Source organism: Saccostrea cucullata, unplaced genomic scaffold, assembly GCF_032062105.1.
Source record: "Saccostrea cucullata isolate Sc308-1 unplaced genomic scaffold, CSIRO_AGI_Scuc_v1 ctg2783, whole genome shotgun sequence".
Taxonomy (NCBI): domain Eukaryota; kingdom Metazoa; phylum Mollusca; class Bivalvia; order Ostreida; family Ostreidae; genus Saccostrea; species Saccostrea cuccullata.
This window is the reverse complement of record NW_026934732.1, coordinates 2,348-15,253: the sequence shown is the minus strand read 5'-3', so window position 1 is coordinate 15,253 and position 12,906 is coordinate 2,348. Positions and strand designations below refer to the sequence as shown.

Below are 12,906 nucleotides of genomic sequence, written 5' to 3'. Positions count from 1 at the left end.
TGGGTTCCCGGTCTTGTAACATAAATTCCTTTTAACAGTGGAAGGGTCCCTCCCATACCCCTCCCCTGTAAAAATATGAAGGTCTAAATATGGGATCTTCGATGTTAGCCAGCCCCCCGGGCAATGTACCCTTATTCAGAAATACATATAATAGAATTATAAGGCTTTTTTTCCAATTTCATCCGGGCTAGCTAAATGGGTTCCCGGTCTTGTAACATAAATTCCCTTTGACAGTAGGAGGGTCCCTCCCATACCCCTCCCCTGTAAAAAAATATGAAGGTCTAAATATGGGATCTTCGATGTTAGCCAGACCCCAGGGCAATGTACTCTTATTCAGAAATACATATAATAGAATTATAAGGCTTTTTTTTCCAATTTTCTCCGGGCTAGCTAAATGGGTTCCCGGTCTTGTAACATAAATTCCTTTTAACAGTGGAAGGGTCCCTCCCATACCCCTCCCCTGTAAAAATATGAAGGTCTAAATATGGGATCTTCGATGTTAGCCAGCCCCCCGGGCAATGTACCCTTATTCAGAAATACATATAATAGAATTATAAGGCTTTTTTTTCCCAATTTCATCCGGGCTAGCTAAATGGGTTCCCGGTCTTGTAACATAAATTCCCTTTGACAGTAGGAGGGTCCCTCCCATACCCCTCCCCTGTAAAAATATGAAGGTCTAAATATGGGATCTTCGATGTTAGCCAGACCCCAGGGCAATGTACTCTTATTCAGAAATACATATAATAGAATTATAAGGCTTTTTTTTCAATTTTCTCCGGGCTAGCTAAATGGGTTCCCGGTCTTGTAACATAAATTCCTTTTAACAGTGGAAGGGTCCCTCCCATACCCCTCCCCTGTAAAAATATGAAGGTCTAAATATGGGATCTTCGATGTTAGCCAGCCCCCCGGGCAATGTACCCTTATTCAGAAATACATATAATAGAATTATAAGGCTTTTTTTTCCAATTTCATCCGGGCTAGCTAAATGGGTTCCCGGTCTTGTAACATAAATTCCCTTTGACAGTAGGAGGGTCCCTCCCATACCCCTCCCCTGTAAAAATATGAAGGTCTAAATATGGGATCTTCGATGTTAGCCAGACCCCAGGGCAATGTACTCTTATTCAGAAATACATATAATAGAATTATAAGGCTTTTTTTTCCAATTTTCTCCGGGCTAGCTAAATGGGTTCCCGGTCTTGTAACATAAATTCCTTTTAACAGTGGAAGGGTCCCTCCCATACCCCTCCCCTGTAAAAATATGAAGGTCTAAATATGGGATCTTCGATGTTAGCCAGCCCCCCGGGCAATGTACCCTTATTCAGAAATACATATAATAGAATTATAAGGCTTTTTTTCCAATTTCATCCGGGCTAGCTAAATGGGTTCCCGGTCTTGTAACATAAATTCCCTTTGACAGTAGGAGGGTCCCTCCCATACCCCTCCCCTGTAAAAATATGAAGGTCTAAATATGGGATCTTCGATGTTAGCCAGACCCCAGGGCAATGTACTCTTATTCAGAAATACATATAATAGAATTATAAGGCTTTTTTTCCAATTTTCTCCGGGCTAGCTAAATGGGTTCCCGGTCTTGTAACATAAATTCCTTTTAACAGTGGAAGGGTCCCTCCCATACCCCTCCCCTGTAAAAATATGAAGGTCTAAATATGGGATCTTCGATGTTAGCCAGCCCCCCGGGCAATGTACCCAGAAATACATATAATAGAATTATAAGGCTTTTTTTTCCAATTTCATCCGGGCAATGTACCCCTTTGACAGTTGAAAAATATTACATTCGATGTTAACAAAGCCAGACCCCCGGGCAATGTACTCTTATTCAGAAATACATATAATAGAATTATAAGGCTTTTTTTCCAATTTCATCCGGGCTAGCTAAATGGGTTTCCGGTCTTGTAACATAAATTCCCTTTGACAGTAGAAGGGTCCCTCCAATACCCCTCCCCTGTAAAAATATGAAGGTCTAAATATGGGATCTTCGATGTTAGCCAGACCCCAGGGCAATGTACTCTTATTCAGAAATACATATAATAGAATTATAAGGCTTTTTTTTCCAATTTTCTCCGGGCTAGCTAAATGGGTTCCCGGTCTTGTAACATAAATTCCTTTTAACAGTGGAAGGGTCCCTCCCATACCCCTCCCCTGTAAAAATATGAAGGTCTAAATATGGGATCTTCGATGTTAGCCAGCCCCCCGGGCAATGTACCCTTATTCAGAAATACATATACATATAATAGAATTATAAGGCTTTTTTTTCCAATTTCATCCGGGCTAGCTAAATGGGTTCCCGGTCTTGTAACATAAATTCCCTTTGACAGTAGGAGGGTCCCTCCCATACCCCTCCCCTGTAAAAATATGAAGGTCTAAATATGGGATCTTCGATGTTAGCCAGACCCCAGGGCAATGTACTCTTATTCAGAAATACATATAATAGAATTATAAGGCTTTTTTTTCCAATTTTCTCCGGGCTAGCTAAATGGGTTCCCGGTCTTGTAACATAAATTCCTTTTAACAGTGGAAGGGTCCCTCCCATACCCCTCCCCTGTAAAAATATGAAGGTCTAAATATGGGATCTTCGATGTTAGCCAGCCCCCCGGGCAATGTACCCTTATTCAGAAATACATATAATAGAATTATAAGGCTTTTTTTTCCCAATTTCATCCGGGCTAGCTAAATGGGTTCCCGGTCTTGTAACATAAATTCCCTTTGACAGTAGGAGGGTCCCTCCCATACCCCTCCCCTGTAAAAATATGAAGGTCTAAATATGGGATCTTCGATGTTAGCCAGACCCCAGGGCAATGTACTCTTATTCAGAAATACATATAATAGAATTATAAGGCTTTTTTTTCAATTTTCTCCGGGCTAGCTAAATGGGTTCCCGGTCTTGTAACATAAATTCCTTTTAACAGTGGAAGGGTCCCTCCCATACCCCTCCCCTGTAAAAATATGAAGGTCTAAATATGGGATCTTCGATGTTAGCCAGACCCCAGGGCAATGTACTCTTATTCAGAAATACATATAATAGAATTATAAGGCTTTTTTTCCAATTTTCTCCGGGCTAGCTAAATGGGTTCCCGGTCTTGTAACATAAATTCCTTTTAACAGTGGAAGGGTCCCTCCCATACCCCTCCCCTGTAAAAATATGAAGGTCTAAATATGGGATCTTCGATGTTAGCCAGCCCCCCGGGCAATGTACCCTTATTCAGAAATACATATAATAGAATTATAAGGCTTTTTTTTCCAATTTCATCCGGGCTAGCTAAATGGGTTCCCGGTCTTGTAACATAAATTCCCTTTGACAGTAGGAGGGTCCCTCCCATACCCCTCCCCTGTAAAAATATGAAGGTCTAAATATGGGATCTTCGATGTTAGCCAGACCCCAGGGCAATGTACTCTTATTCAGAAATACATATAATAGAATTATAAGGCTTTTTTTTCCAATTTTCTCCGGGCTAGCTAAATGGGTTCCCGGTCTTGTAACATAAATTCCTTTTAACAGTGGAAGGGTCCCTCCCATACCCCTCCCCTGTAAAAATATGAAGGTCTAAATATGGGATCTTCGATGTTAGCCAGCCCCCCGGGCAATGTACCCTTATTCAGAAATACATATAATAGAATTATAAGGCTTTTTTTCCAATTTCATCCGGGCTAGCTAAATGGGTTCCCGGTCTTGTAACATAAATTCCCTTTGACAGTAGGAGGGTCCCTCCCATACCCCTCCCCTGTAAAAATATGAAGGTCTAAATATGGGATCTTCGATGTTAGCCAGACCCCAGGGCAATGTACTCTTATTCAGAAATACATATAATAGAATTATAAGGCTTTTTTTTCCAATTTTCTCCGGGCTAGCTAAATGGGTTCCCGGTCTTGTAACATAAATTCCTTTTAACAGTGGAAGGGTCCCTCCCATACCCCTCCCCTGTAAAAATATGAAGGTCTAAATATGGGATCTTCGATGTTAGCCAGCCCCCCGGGCAATGTACCCTTATTCAGAAATACATATAATAGAATTATAAGGCTTTTTTTCCAATTTCATCCGGGCTAGCTAAATGGGTTTCCGGTCTTGTAACATAAATTCCCTTTGACAGTAGAAGGGTCCCTCCAATACCCCTCCCCTGTAAAAATATGAAGGTCTAAATATGGGATCTTCGATGTTAGCCAGACCCCAGGGCAATGTACTCTTATTCAGAAATACATATAATAGAATTATAAGGCTTTTTTTCCAATTTTCTCCGGGCTAGCTAAATGGGTTCCCGGTCTTGTAACATAAATTCCTTTTAACAGTGGAAGGGTCCCTCCCATACCCCTCCCCTGTAAAAATATGAAGGTCTAAATATGGGATCTTCGATGTTAGCCAGCCCCCCGGGCAATGTACCCTTATTCAGAAATACATATAATAGAATTATAAGGCTTTTTTTTCCAATTTCATCCGGGCTAGCTAAATGGGTTCCCGGTCTTGTAACATAAATTCCCTTTGACAGTAGGAGGGTCCCTCCCATACCCCTCCCCTGTAAAAATATGAAGGTCTAAATATGGGATCTTCGATGTTAGCCAGACCCCAGGGCAATGTACTCTTATTCAGAAATACATATAATAGAATTATAAGTTTTTTTTCCAATTTTCTCCGGGCTAGCTAAATGGGTTCCCGGTCTTGTAACATAAATTCCTTTTAACAGTGGAAGGGTCCCTCCCATACCCCTCCCCTGTAAAAATATGAAGTTCTAAATATGGGATCTTCGATGTTAGCTAGTACTCTTATTCAGAAATACATATAATAGAATTATAAGGCTTTTTTTCCAATTTCATCCGGGCTAGCTAAATGGGTTCCCGGTCTTGTAACATAAATTCCTTTTAACAGTGGAAGGGTCCCTCCCATACCCCTCCCCTGTAAAAATATGAAGGTCTAAATATGGGATCTTCGATGTTAGCCAGCCCCCCGGGCAATGTACCCTTATTCAGAAATACATATAATAGAATTATAAGGCTTTTTTTTCCAATTTCATCCGGGCTAGCTAAATGGGTTCCCGGTCTTGTAACATAAATTCCCTTTGACAGTAGGAGGGTCCCTCCCATACCCCTCCCCTGTAAAAATATGAAGGTCTAAATATGGGATCTTCGATGTTAGCCAGACCCCAGGGCAATGTACTCTTATTCAGAAATACATATAATAGAATTATAAGGCTTTTTTTCCAATTTCATCCGGGCTAGTGTAACATAAATTCCTTTTGACAGTGGAAGGGTCCCTCCCATACCCCTCCCCTGTAAAAATATGAAGGTCTAAATATGGGATCTTGGATGTTAGCTAGCCCCCGGGGCAATGTACTCTTATTCAGAAATACATATAATAGAATTATAAGGCTTTTTTTTCCAATTTCATCCGGGCTAGCTAAATGGGTTCCCGGTCTTGTAACATAAATTCCTTTTAACAGTGGAAGGGTCCCTCCCATACCCCTCCCCTGTAAAAATATGAAGGTCTAAATATGGGATCTTCGATGTTAGCCAGCCCCCCGGGCAATGTACTCTTATTCAGAAATACATATAATAGAATTATACGTTTTTTTTCCAATTTTCTCCGGGCTAGCTAAATGGGTTCCCGGTCTTGTAACATAAATTCCATTTGACAGTGGAAGGGTCCCTCCCATACCCCTCCCCTGTAAAAATTTGAAGATGTACAAATACTTTTTATTGTATTCAACAGTTTTTTTTTAGTCATCATTTTGATAAACATTTTAATTTTTAAAATACTTGTAATAAAATTGAACTGATCACATCTTATTATCAATATTTTGGCTGATATACGGACGAAATACTGCCATGGAAATCGGCATTAAAATAACCAGTCTTAAATTAGCAATATGTATCTAAACCTCGCTAGCCAAGGGTTTCCGATCCAAACTCTAGTGCATGGTGGAGATGTGAAGCGTATCGGAATCCCTTGGCTATAGCGAAGATTTCAGAATCTTTACACCTACAGGTACATGTGGGCTACTAAAAAATCAGCAAGTTTAACAATAAAGAAAAACTTGGGAGATATGGGGCTGTAGGCGAATTTGCAATAAATAAATAAAAGAGAAAAGGAAAACATCGAAAAGAATTTTTACACATTTTTAAAAACAATAGAAGAGTTTACAAACGAGTCCAAGAACGTCTCGGACGAAGCGATCAGTACTCGACAATTTCCCGATGTTGTCCTATAAGTATTCCGATTATTTGTGGAGCAAATGAGACAGTAATCTTAAACATGTTTCTATGAAAAAGCATTAATTGTAGCTGTATTTATTGAGAAATATAGAAAATATTTCCACAATTTTTCCAAGGGTTGCCAACAGATTTCTATGACACGATGAACTTTATGAACATGCAGGGTCGATATACACGAAAACCTGTCCACTTTAATCAAGAAAATGACGTATTTATATCAATTTATTCAAACTTGCAAAAAAAGTCTAATTACCGTATAAGTGGAAATTTAAGCGAGGATTTAATTTTGGCATTATTAGCGAGGGTTCTGAGTTCGCTAAAATTAAATATCGCTAAAAATGATTTGTTTTTTATTTGCAATAGCTTCTTCAGCGACCATTTTCAAATCGCTAAAATTGAATATCGCTAAAAAAAATTACCAGATTTTAAGGAGAAATCGCTAAGTTTGCGTCTCGCTAAAATTTCGACTTATACGGTAATAACATGATATACAATAAAATTAATCAATTACTCAGGATCTATCAGGAGTAAATGCGTAGTGGATATACAATTTTTTCAATATATACTTTTGTGATTTCCCATGATATTACTATAGTATTAAAAAAATACACGTTAATGGCAGAAAAATAGGATATACATTTGATTGTGTTTGTAAAAGATATACAATTCTGACCGAAATAAATGTTCATAAAGATCAGACAGGAGAATAAACAGATTATCTCAATATATTGACTGCATTCTTTTTTCCGATTATTTATATTCTACTTATTTATTTCCGACATTATATACATGTAGTAAACTGACAATTTATAGTTTTATTTTCCGACATTTATTGCAGAGTAAATTTCAGGAAATAAAACTGTGACCGAAGACTTTCTTAATTGAAAATTGAAATTATTATCTTTGAACAATACCGACAAATCATTGACATCAAAATCTTTATTTTAAAAAAAAAAACATGGATGTGAAATTGAGATCAGTTTCATGTGTGTCGGGCATCACTGACATGATATAGTTCAAGTGTAGCTGATTTTCTTTTTTATTGATCGATTTTTCATAAACTTGGTAGACAAGATCCATAATCTCCCCCCCAAAAAAATGTCCGAAATGCTAAGCATTCCTGTGGTAAAATGAAATGCTAAATATATTTTATAATCAGTCCCTTTATTTAACAATCTACCTGTTGATCGAAGAAAAAAATGCCGGAAATTCTAAATGTAATAATATAATTTCGGAGATGAAATGCAGAAAAAAATTTAAATAGCTGTTGGTCAAAGAAGTATACCCCCCCCCCCCCCCCCCCCCCCCCCCCCCCCCCCCCCCCCCCCCCCAATGTACTCTTATTCCAAAAAGAATGAAGTTTTAAGCGTCCAAATGCATTGCTCCTCATTAATGTATCTACATGGTATATTTAACTGTCCATACACAAGTGGATGTCAAAAGTATTTTCTTTGTATATCACAAACATATAGCTGGTTGAAGAATCCAATCAGACCAAATCTCCGTCCTCTTCTTGAAAGTTTACTTCGCCAACCAAGATTTTTCAAAACTTAAGTTATTATTTTTAAAGTATGCAGTATTGACATACATGAACCTACAGAGTTTATATGTTTTCTTAAACAAGCGACTGATAAGTGAATATTTTCAAATAATATACTGACGATATGAACGTACTGGAGGCGGATATATTCCTATAAGGAAAATTAATATTCCTTTAAGGGACTATATACTCACTGATAAAACTAATCAGTAGACATTAGTCTTTTAACCATACCCCCGCTGCGAATGAGACCTGGTATACTGTTTTACCCTTGTGTGTTTTCCGTCTGTCTAGCTGTGTGTCTGTCCGTTTTTGATCGCAGTTTTCTCAACAAGTACGCAGCACTCGTTACAGATGCTTAAAATTTTAGCACATTCGTCACTGTGGCATGCCATATGGTGGTTTTATTTTTGTTCAAATCCGATGTCAACTCCCTGTATTACCGTGCGTCTGTCCTTACCAAACACACATGTAACAATTTTTTATCGCATTTTTTAAATCAACTACTCATCGCAGATTCTATAAATTTTAGCACAATCTTTGTTAAAACATGTCATATAGTGGAATTTTTTTGTATATGAATCTGATAATAACTTCATATTTTTTTCCGTGCATCTGCCTGTAACTGAACTTCAGAGTGGGGCATTATTGGCGAGCATTGGCTCACAGACTTCTTGTTCGTTCTGCCTTTATAAAAAAAAAATATAAAACAAGTATTCAGTATACTTTAAAATTTTCCCGAATACATGTATCTTGTTCCATGTATACGTATATGTTTAGAAATGAAGACACGCGATCACGTAAGTGCAACACTTTTTTTTACAATATCGGAAACGTTGACTTGATAATGAAAACATTCAAATTTAAATCAACCTTTTTTCAACACGATATTGTCGTTCCTTTATTTTGTTCCTTTTCATTTGTGTATGTGTATTTTTTTTATTGCTGTGTAACATGTTTAAGGTAGGAAAATAATCAGGTTTTACGAATTTGAATTCAAATAGAACAAGAAAGAAGACAAAATGAAACTACATAACATAAGATTAGATTAAAATGGAACAAACCTATTTTCTACGAACAAACTTCTTTTCTGTACTCTTGAATGAGTATGTATAAACTTAAAAATTCTTTTTTTAATTTTATACGTTCCATTGGTCGATTTCTGCACAGGTTTTTATCAAAGACCTACATAAAAAAATCATTCGTCGAATTCGATAAATTCTGAATAAAGGGTCCCATCTTATTTAGCGTCAAAAGAAAGACCTTAATTTGTCTTGCATTCCAAGTTTCGTCAAATAAATCGAACGATTCGGACATATTAAATTGAGGAAAAATATTATTATTTGCAAAAGATATTAGAATGGAATTACAAAATTTATAATCTAATCATTTATTGTCATACCATCAAAATTTTACGCGTTATGTAAGCAGAAAACGCCAAAAACGAAAAGTGCGTTAAAGTGCGTGATTGCGGGGCAAAGGTATATGCGTTAAAATGCGTGATTGCGAGGCAACGGTATATGCGTTAAAATGCGTGATTGCGGGGATGGGGGTTAAGTGAAGTCTGCTTTTCTTCTTAAACACGGATTATGATGCGTTTTTAAAGTTTTTTGAAAAAAAAATTATTAGGACATTTACGGTAATTTGAATAGCGAACGGCAGACAGCCTGCGGTTCGCCATTCGAATGGCGAATAGCGAATAGCGAATAACCGTCCAACTTCTGATTGCCGCTTAAATAAGTTATCTAAAATATCAAGCCAAACTTGAAATAATCCTGATTTTTTTTTTACAAAGAGAGGAAAATGTGTAATGAAAATCAAAATGATGTTGAATTTTCAGACTAGCTTGAATCTTCAATCTTCATTTTCTGGTGACCTTCATATACAAATGTACAAAGAGAAATAAACCGCTAAAATGGTGAGTTCAGATCTGCAAAATAACGGCAAATAAAATTTGCCAAAAAGCAATCCTTCTGAATGCAGAAATTGTTACAGTATTAAATACAAAAATATATATATGTACAGGTCATGCACACTGTCCCTAGAAATGGCGTAACTATACAAAAGCTCGGCCCATATTAGTTTTGATCACATTGTCTGTCTTGAAATGGCAATAAAAATTGCCTTATGAACAAAGTCTCTGCTTAGTATGTCACACATGCGTGGACAACAACACAGTCCCACTTCAGCACTTTCAATTAATTTGATTTCAGCACAGTGGTTCTCGCATGGATGCACTATCAGCAATGTCTCATCAAGCATGCAACATTTATATGTTGAAGACGGCACTGTCTTTGTGAAACGAAACATGCTTAAAGTTGCAAGTATTCCATGGTCAAGTGTTAAAACACAGAGTGCAAGTGCAAACGGTATTGTCACTATGTCCATCTTGACAAAGATGTTTGCTGACAGAATATGTTTGCCGTCTATATCTTTACCTACAATGTGAATATATCAATTGTATTTTTTGTAATCTAAATGAATTGAGACTTTTTATGCCCCGTTTGATTAATAAAGATTTCATATTTCTAATGAAACTATTGCCTAGAAAAGGAGCAAGGTTATAATTTCTATGTCTATGTATTCTTTTTTGGAATAAAGAAAATTAAATTGTGTGTTGTGAAACTCTGCACCCCCCCCCCCCCTACGCAAGACAGCTTATGGCGAAGGTTTAAGTTTTCAAATGTAAGTCAAGCTCCAAGGTCAAGGGATAAAAAGATTGTTAACCAAAGAAAGCACTAGTGTCAAGGGATATACCTGGTAAATATCAAAGTCAAAGCAAAAACCATTCTAAAGTTATGGTCGAGGTTAATATTTTCTAATAGTGGGTTAAAAATCAAGGTCAAAGGGTCCAAATTAATGGTCCGTAGGGGAAGACGGGGCATAAAAAGGTAAATTTGATAACATCAATCAGCAAATCAGACATAAGTCATTAGTTCTTCTTACCAAAAACAGATTCCTCTTTAGTAGACGTAAAATGAGGAGTTCAGATCGTGACTTTTGGAGACTTTGGGTTGTCTCTGGCTTGGTACGTCACGGCGTCTTTGTTCTGGTACTTCACGGCGCACTGCTCTGTGCTTAAAGTTGACCCTAGCCAACCACTCCATCTGTAAAGGTTAATTACAACGTGACTTTTCATTTTTATTTACTTTCACTTACACAGGAATAAGAATCAGTGTAAGGGGATCTTCTTGTGTAGGAAGGAGTGTAACTTTTCAGAATATTTGTATTTTTGTTGATTTTTTAGTGGATAAATTTTTTTCTTCTTTTCAAAGAAAAAAATAACATCCCTGAATCACTAGTCAAAGAGATGGGAAGAATTAACTATCTAAAATACCTACCATAAGATTAAGAATTTGAATTCAAAGATATAACACTAACCTGGTGCGTAGGTTGTGGAATGGTGGGTAGTTCCCTACGCTCCTCAGACCTGTTTATAGCACTGGTCAGTTTACGCTAAAAAAAAAAAATAAAGAAGTCATGCATTATACGATATTAGACATCTTAGCTATAAAACTATCAAGGTATATTTATATTTAACTTATTTTATGTAAAACATGCTCCCATGCAGTCAGATTCTTACCCAGTCTTCAATGTGCTCTACCCATCCATGAGCAGCAGAAGTAAAGACTGGTTGACACTGGAGAGAAATGACAGAGGTTATTACAGAGAGAGAGAGAGAGAGAGAGAGAGAGAGAGAGAGAGCAGAAGTAAAAAAACTGGCTGACACTGGAGAGAAATGACAGTCAGAAGTTATTACTGAAGAGGTGAGAGAGAAAGAGAGATGACAGGTTATTAGTGAGAGAGAGAGAGAGGGGGGGTTACTACTGAAGACGAGGGAGAGACAGCCAGGGAGAGAAATGATAGGTTATTACTGAAGATCGATATGAGAAAGAGAAAGAAATGACAGAGGTTACTACAAACAGAAAGAGAGCGACAGAAAGACAGACAGACTTACAGCAGATTTAGCCGCCAGACTCAGCATCACCTCGTACCACTGCTTGTCATCTGAAGAGGCCTCTATACGGCGCTAAATATAACAAAAAACTTCAAGCTGTATTACCCATACCTCAAGTGAATAAAAATGTTGCATTTTAATTTATTTATATTTATTTATCTCTTTATTTATATACCGCTAGCAAGCACACAGGACCGAATTATCCTTTATTGACATGAATGGTATTACATGTGTATCGTGTTGGTTCTTATATATAATACTATAGTAAATATTCAACAAAATATATCTTAACGTAATCGATGATAGGAGACGGCTTCCTTTTTTAAGATCAAGCAGGGCTTAAAAATGATCTTTGTACGAAGTGCAATCATACCCGAATCGCAATTCTTTATCTATCAGGATATGTTTTGTTATTTTATATGTTAAAATATCCCCTTTCTACTTCACGGAAATCCCCGATTTACATTCCCTATGCGGAACATCCCCCCCCCCGTTTCCTACGCCTATGCACTTAGGTTTTGCATATTACATGGCAAGCTCTGAACAAGAAATTTGTTTTTAATTTAATGTCTTTCTTATGACACTAATGATACGTGCGTTGAATATGAAGTTACAAGATATTATTACATGCAACGGGGAAAAAAGGTGTTCCCCCTTTTGCAGAAATGGTAAAAGGTGTTTTATTATGAACGAAAAAGATTTTCAGGGGTAAATATTTTATTTTTTGATGCATTACCCTCTTAGACACACTCTGGCTTTTTCTCTCTGAAGATCTTTGCCTTTTCATTGTGATAATTGCAATTTGTATCACTGTGCGAAAAACACGTCTACTCTCTATCGAGAAAAGTGAGTAACTAACTGCGGTAACCACAACGCAACCTCCCTAGTAGTATCCAAGTGTGACGTCATCTCTATTAGCAACACATAAATCAAAAACGTAAAAATAAATTGCCAAATTTGCTTACCTTTTATATATCTCGTCCTTTTGAAATATTCACTTGCCTCAGACTGATTTTGATATTCCGTTTGAATTTTAAAAAAAAATAAATTTGAAATGGGAAACTAAATGCGATATGACGTCATAATCGAAAAGCGTCATCAGATCTCAATCGGTAATCCTCGGCTAACTTCGCATATATGATATACATGTACTCTCTATGCTTCAAATAAGAAATGTGAAGGTACAAGGGCA

The 12,906-nt window shown here is 37.2% G+C and overlaps 1 protein-coding gene across 2 annotated transcripts; it reads right to left on the bottom strand.

Annotated features, from left to right (window-relative positions):
• Positions 1-9,542: 9,542 nt before the first annotated feature.
• LOC134241238 (uncharacterized) lies at positions 9,543-12,607 on the bottom strand. Of its 2 annotated transcripts, XM_062723299.1 has the most exons (6): positions 12,451-12,607; positions 11,715-11,786; positions 11,340-11,396; positions 11,138-11,212; positions 10,703-10,863; positions 9,543-10,194 (listed from the first exon to the last, which is right to left on the bottom strand). In XM_062723299.1, exons 1-5 carry the CDS (start codon positions 12,499-12,501, stop codon positions 10,720-10,722), a joined length of 399 nt encoding a protein of 132 aa, XP_062579283.1. In that variant the 5' UTR covers positions 12,502-12,607; the 3' UTR covers positions 9,543-10,194; positions 10,703-10,719. The 2 variants fall into 2 exon arrangements, with proteins under 2 accessions (XP_062579283.1, XP_062579284.1); XM_062723300.1 differs by lacking the exon at positions 11,340-11,396 and having other exon boundaries at positions 12,451-12,569.
• Positions 12,608-12,906: the final 299 nt, after the last annotated feature.